This window comes from Cryptomeria japonica, chromosome 4, assembly GCF_030272615.1.
Source record: "Cryptomeria japonica chromosome 4, Sugi_1.0, whole genome shotgun sequence".
Taxonomy (NCBI): domain Eukaryota; kingdom Viridiplantae; phylum Streptophyta; class Pinopsida; order Cupressales; family Cupressaceae; genus Cryptomeria; species Cryptomeria japonica.
Genome location: NC_081408.1, coordinates 271,389,682 through 271,397,036, shown reverse-complemented (window position 1 = coordinate 271,397,036; position 7,355 = coordinate 271,389,682). Strand labels below are relative to the sequence as shown.

The following is a 7,355-nucleotide window of genomic DNA, read 5'->3' as shown; positions in this document are numbered from 1 at the left end:
ATAAGATATAAATGTTTATTAAATATTAATATAATTAATTGGTAGTTGGTAAGTTGAATATAGTTCATGAGAAAGAATAGATTTATATAAACCATTGCATAACTTGTAATTTGTTGTCTTCTATAATACAAAGTTTTGTTCAATTATCTCATTTATAAAGAAAAAATTAATCTTATATTTTAATGAATATTTAGATCGCTATTATGAAACCTAATCTAAAACATTGATGATAATGTAAAATACACATAAATTTGAAGAAGTTCTTTTTACTTAATTAACCTTCTTGGCATTTAAATCTTCTTTCAATATGGAACCTCCAATATTATGGAAACTTTACAGAAAATACTTTTGAATTTCTTCATCTTATTACAGATCACTGATGAAGCAATAAGATATAAATTTTGTACTGAATGTTTAAAATATAAAAAGACAATCACCCTTTGTAACTAGGGATTTATTGCACATTCAGGTGGTGGTGTAGAAAACCTTCCAGACTTATCCTTGCAGTAATCATAAAACATGTACTTTCTTTTAACCCATCGAAGTTTCTTGAGTTGATCTCTACTCAGGCCACTAAAAAGGGATTGATCCCACCAGTGCCCTGTACAGGATTCGGATGAAGCAGATGCCACACACCCATCTACTTCAAAGGCTTGATAAGATGCAACGAAGGGAGCTTTACTCCAATCTACTTTCACTCTTCCTCCATCTGTGGCCCAGTCTTCCCCATTCCAAAGGGTGGAGATGATTTTCATGGGTTGATTCTTCAGATATGGGACACCCACTCCTTCATTGTTTTTGAAAACTCTAATGGGGACCGAATCCACAGAAAACCTGCTTAGAAATCAGGTAATAACATTAGACACAAATATTTGCACTAATTGACCACCTATCAGAAAGCCTTTGTTCAAGTAAACGAGAGCAAAATTTAGAGAATTTATTTCAATCATCATTGCTCTTAGAAGCCGTCTTATATATACATGAATACTCTATCTAGGCTGTACATACTATCTTGCCCTGAATAACCCTTCAAATTATCTTATTTTGTGAAAATTTGAAACATCAAAGCAGACTGACAGAGAAATAAATGACCAACTATTGAGCTAATTAGATTATAGATTTGTAGAAGGTAAGATCTCATACACTATTTGGTTTTGGTTCCACACAATTGAGTAGTTATGAAAATCTGCAGATGGATCAAACCAGAGTCGAATCCTTTGCTCTCTGTTTCCAACCCCAGTTGCAAAAACGTTCGTTTGTAGATGGTAACCCTTTCGTGGCAGGTTTCCCAGAAATTCGAAGTCAATTTCATCATGGGCGGATGTGGCTGATGACAACTGATGCAAAATACACATGCAACCGTTACTTCATATCTCAATGGTCAATTTTATTCCTAACCAAATCAATTGAATTGTTTGATAGCCTTCCTGCTATACCAAGCCTACCTGCATACCAATCAGTTGATTGTATTCCTACCATTTTTGTGTGCATGAGGTAATTGTAAGATTGGTAAGCCATAGTCTGCAGAAGGGTAAACTAAATAATCTAATATCAGCTGAACTTTTCATGAATCAATTAGGACTCAATCTAAAGATCAATAATATATTACTTATTATCTTTTAAGGGATTTAGTTATGGATATTCATGAATTTGGGATAACTATTAAACTTTTAGGAAGGTAATCTATTTGGGTCGATTTGGAAAGTAAGTTCCGATTATAAACAGTTATAACCTAGTGGATAACATAAATAAGAGGATTCAAATAAACTGATATGACTTGAACTTTTCATGAACCAACTAGAACTCGAATCTAAAAAGATAGAACTCAAATCTAAAAGACAGATAACATTTTGGTTGTAAGCTTCAAGGGATTTTGTTATGGGTATACATGCATTTGGAATAATTGTTAAACTTCATGAGGCAATTGTAAGATTGGTAAGCCATACCCTTCAGAAGGGTAATCAATTTGGGTTCATTTGGAAAGCATGTTCTGGTTATAAGCAGTCATAATCTAGTGGATAAATAAAGTGATATCAGAGACATGAGTGTTGATCATCTTATGGATCAGCTAAAATTCAAACTTAAGAAACAGACAGTATTCCGTTGATCGTTTTATGGATCAGTCCAAACCTAAGAAACAGGTAGTAGCATATTGCTTATATGCTTCATGAAATTTTGTTATGGGAATAAATGCCTTTGGAATAACTATTAAACTGTATGGTTTTGTATCTGGGATTTGTAAATGGTTCTGTAAACCTTTTCAAACGTTTCATGAATCAGGATAGCTTACATACATAATAGGCAGTCACTATTCCAGCGGAATTTCCAGCTATCAGCTTTATTCTCATGTTGAAGCTCCCGAACAAGTATTCATTCCTGGAGGAAAAACCAGAACCTGAAACATGAAACCACCATTGAAAGCCATCATTGTCAATATTTTCATTATCATGGGTATGATCTAAAAGAATTCCAATACCATGATCAGTCTCTGAGTTGGGTTTTTGCCAGTAAAAATACCTGAAGCTCGATCCAAGGTAAGATGGGCTGTCTGTCCATCATTTGACAATTTAAATTGATCTTTCCCCCATAAGATACCAAAGTTCTCACTGAAGTTGGACGATTCCCCTTGTAACAAAAAGTTGAGAATCATAAACAGGACCGAACAGATATGTAATGGGCCTCTTTTAAAACCTAAAAGCCTTGGAAAGTTCTTCATTGCTTCTGAAAGAAAAATAAACTGGGTGCCCCCTCTCTCTCTGACAGGGAATGAACAATTCTGACAGCCACAATTTCTCTGACTCCTCTTTATGTCATATATGAAATGTGTATGCAAACGAGCATATTATAGGTATAAGCGTTTGGACAAACAGAAGGAAGACATTATCAAAGAAGATGACATCATATGGTCTGATCTATTCTCTTCTAGTTCTCCACGCCTCCATCCAGAATAAGTTTTTATAAGCAGGCAAGACAAGTCTTGTCAACTTCCATTGGCGAGGGGAATATCAACCAACTCCATAGTAAATTATTAATAATAACAGCTATAATCGCCAGCTGTGAGAGGTTGAACAGACACAGGATTTAAATGAAGAAATGAATTTATTAATCTTTCACATGTTGCTAACAATGAATGAGCTTTCAAGAATGGTGTTTTATTTTTTCAGGTTTGTAATTTTGTAAGGCAGTCTTGTTAAGACTCGCCCATCTCGTTACATGTGTAAGGGATGGAAGTGAATGCTCTGCCTTTATCTTTCGTTTTGTCTCACTTCACTTTGATATTGTACATGCATGACTTTAGTAGTCAATTTAATTTTTTTGGCGTATTAATGAATTAAAGTCTTACATTTATAATCATTTGTTTATTGTTGTTTTACATTAATTTTGTTTATTAAATTTTTAACATATACAGTCATTTATTTATTATTTTATTTAGAATTTGTTTAATTTATAGGATCTCTACCTTTTTAGATTAGGTTGGACATATAGTTCTATTTTTTGGATTAGGTAATTGTTTATTTTAATTTTATTATTAAAGATGATTTTTTGAATTATGAATCAATATAATAAAAGTCTATGTTTTGTGTTTAGGAGCATCTATTTAAGAACATTTTTTAACTCATAGGATGTCACTTATTGGTATCAATTATTTTTATTAAAAGAGTTTAATTGAAGTTTGATCAATGAATAATTTCAATTTGATTTATATTAGTTGCATTACCATTTGTATCTTTATTTTACATGTTTTTGTTCTTTGTATAATGACTAAGGAATAGGAATAGTATCAAGGAAGTACACACTCTTCTTTCTACCTATAGTTGAAGGAATAAATCCAAATAAAATAGAAAATGCAATACTCTTAATACCAATTTGATGGAATGAATTTCAAAGCTACAAGTGGAGACAAACAACAAGGATAAAACACAAACATGCCATTAAAAAAACAATAACTAAGCTGTTGGTCATAAAACAATACACAAAACTATCGAAGAAAATACACTATTTCTATTAATTAAAAAATGTCTGTCAAATTTAGATTACAAATTGTAATGTCATTAATTGTATACCTTAACAATTTACACTATATTGGGCTCTTACTTCCGGTGTGATTTTCTTTATACCATTTAAGCCTCCTTATGCCTAAATGGAAATGAGATCCTAGACTTATGCATACAAACTGAGATCTGAAAGTATCATAGCATAGCATTGGAACACAAATAGGTTAAACTACAATCCTGATAAGAGAGTTGAACACTTGAATTTTGTCCCTTTGTTACAATGGAGTTGAAATTGTGAAGTGTGTGTATGAGACATAGGGTTAATGATAGAAAAAAGATTAATTTCAACATGAACAATAAATTATAGAAGGAATGATAGATAGAGTAAGCTAGATTTCGAATAAAGATACAAAGACTTGAACTAGAATCTAAAAATTAAAGCAAAAAGTGTCAGACATGACTGCAAGGCACTCTAGTTTATAGGTATCCAAAATTGTCCTAGGTGGCCAAAAATTCAATCAAGAGGCTATGTGCTACTATCTCCAAAAAAAAAAGCTTAAGTGGAAGGACAATGGCACCCAATTCCTTAGTCTAGGTTTATTCACATGTTTGAAATCTATCACAACTTGTAACAGTCTCCTCTACACATTTTTACTGCTTTTTTATTAGATATAAACATGTACACATCGAAAACAGAGAAGAACAATTATGTTGTATAGGGGCTTGCTTAGGTAAAACCTCATGTTGGTGTTCCCACCTCCCTATGCAGTTGCAATAAAGAAAAAGAGTGCATGCCCTAGGTAGTATAGAGGCAAAATAGTATTGAAAATGATTAAATGAATGGTGCTACCTTAGGTATGAAACCTTCTCATGGATGTTCATATAAAGTTGGTGGTGCAATTCTCTTTAGACACATCCCACAAGTATTAATGCAATAACATGATAGAAATAAGTGTGAAACATGAAATCCTACTTGAATATTAAATGCTTGTAGTTTGTTGTTCCATATGTTGATAGCTCAAAATTAGAATTATTCCTTGATAGTTCAAAATCACTTGGACCACTTAGAATGTAGAATTTATAAATGATAGAAGATGTTATTTATATTTGGGGTCACAATCTTAATTTTTAAATAAAAAAATTGACATAGAATAGTCAAGAGTGAATATCACAACTAGATTTAAAAATGTAAAGGCCCACACATGCAATGTCAACAATTTTAGGATATTTTTGTAGGACTAAGGATTTGTGTGTTCTAGCCCTCCCAAAATCACCTCTCTAAAAGGAAAAAGAAAGTGTTAAGGTTTGTGGTATGTCAACTAGTCCTAATTTTGGCATTTGATGATTATCATATTTAGGATTAATTGTTAAGTTTCAAGATGAAATAGAGAACATATAGGTGGGTGAACCCACAATAATGGGTTACACTTTTTTGCCAACTTTGACACTACAATATTTATTTTTTTTAAAAACTACTCATTCAGACACCTATTACTACAAAACCATAAGGAATTTGTAGATGATGCGAACTAGTGATTTGTGTCATTTTGTGTGTAGATTCTAAATATATTTTTTTGAAAATTTTTGGAATCAATTTGCTTCCATTTTTATATCTCCCCTGAAAACTATTTTTGTACAAAAAACAACATTTTTAAATAGTAATACTCACTTGGTGAGGCATAAATTTTTTTGTAAAATAGATATGAATGTGATTCTTTCTAATTTAGTTTTGTAACATCCATATCTAATGTTTGCAATTGGTTTCATAACATTATCTTCAATACTGCATATTTTACTAAGTTTTGAGGTCGAGTTAACTATAATTTTGACATATGTCTATTTGGTCATTCATAACTTGCGTATGTAATGAAATTCATTTTACTTTTTTAGTTGGAAAGACGACTTCAATACCTAGTATGTAGATATTTTTTAGAAGTTTTTTTCACTTGTTTATTATTTTTCTATAAGCATTGAACTCGGAAATTGATGTTTGGTGTGAAACCTATGTTCAGTCAACCTAAAAAAATCTTAATAAATTCAATATATATTAAAATAATAATCATTGGAAAGCTCTCTTTGAGTACTACCATTATGTGTTTGGGTTTGTCAAAATTCATCCATTTAAACACCTAATTTGAGCTTCAAAGACCAAAACTTTGTAAAAAACCATGAGAGTTTGGGGGAGAGATCTCTACCATGGAGGTTCGATAGAACATATGTTCTATCAAAAGGCGTTTGATCGAACCCCCTTTCTATTGAACCCCCTTGATGGAAATTTTGTGTTGAATGCTTTTTTGGATTTGATCGAAATGGGGTTTCGATCAAACATGTTTTTTTCATTCAATTGAAAGGGGGTTTCGATAGAACATGTCTGAAATTGATTTTTGGAAAAAAGATTGAATTTTTTCATCCAAAAAAGTATAACCCATTATTGTGGGTTCACCTAGGCTTAAAATTATCTACGTGAAACCATACTAAAGTAGGTATCAAATAGAGTGTGAAATTGTTAAGGTATAAAATTTATGACACTGCCTTTAGCCCCTACTTTATTAGAAGAATGATCTTATGCTTATACTCATGGTAAAGTAGAGAAACATTGTGATAAAGAAAAACTAGGGATAGGATGACACTAAGTCAATGAACGTGCAAGCCACAAATCTTAGGATCTTGTCAAACCGTACAAAAAAACTCAAATTAGGATACACGTGTACTTGAACCAAATAATGTTAGTACTAAAGAAAAAAAAAGGTTCCAAGTCAACTATTTAAAAAAAACTTGATGTTAAGGTTGTCTCAACCACTAACTATCAGTTTTAAAATTCTAATATAAAAGCACAAGTGGACTTCTAGAAAGAGACAAGAGAATTTACACCATTAGGATGACAAGAGGATCCATGGACCATTACTAAAAAGTTTTGTTATTCTATGGGTCCATAGAGATTCTATGAATTCCAATAGGAAATATGTTATATTAGGTAATTCATATATACAACACAAATTCCACTAGCTAACATGTTGTGTTATGTTGGGTGATCCATGTATTATAAATAAATAATAAAAATAGTAACTCATGCTATACTAGATGATCAACACCTCAAGGAATGCAAATAACATGCTAACAACTAGAAATCCACACTAGCCTAGGTGATCCATACACCAAAAGAGTGTGTGTTCTCACAATAGAAAAGGAAAAAGAGAATGCATGTTCTTGTAGGAACAAGGGTGTAGGTAGATTGTATCTCTTTATAATTTCACAAATAGTTTACACCCAGTTTGGTGCTTGTGCATAATGTATGCCTAATTTATGTAATTAATGCATAGTTTTAGGACCATTTTAGTTAACTTAGTGAATTCCCTTATT

General features: G+C 31.9%; 1 protein-coding gene across 1 annotated transcript; it reads right to left on the bottom strand.

The window, feature by feature from the left end:
• Positions 1 to 297: 297 nt before the first annotated feature.
• LOC131074036 (probable xyloglucan endotransglucosylase/hydrolase protein 5) lies at positions 298 to 3,181 on the bottom strand. The gene is made up of 4 exons (XM_058010584.2): positions 2,518 to 3,181; positions 2,295 to 2,395; positions 1,144 to 1,337; positions 298 to 834 (listed from the first exon to the last, which is right to left on the bottom strand). Exons 1-4 carry the CDS (start codon positions 2,714 to 2,716, stop codon positions 447 to 449), a joined length of 882 nt encoding a protein of 293 aa, XP_057866567.1. The 5' UTR covers positions 2,717 to 3,181; the 3' UTR covers positions 298 to 446.
• Between the last annotated feature and the right edge of the window lie 4,174 nt (positions 3,182 to 7,355).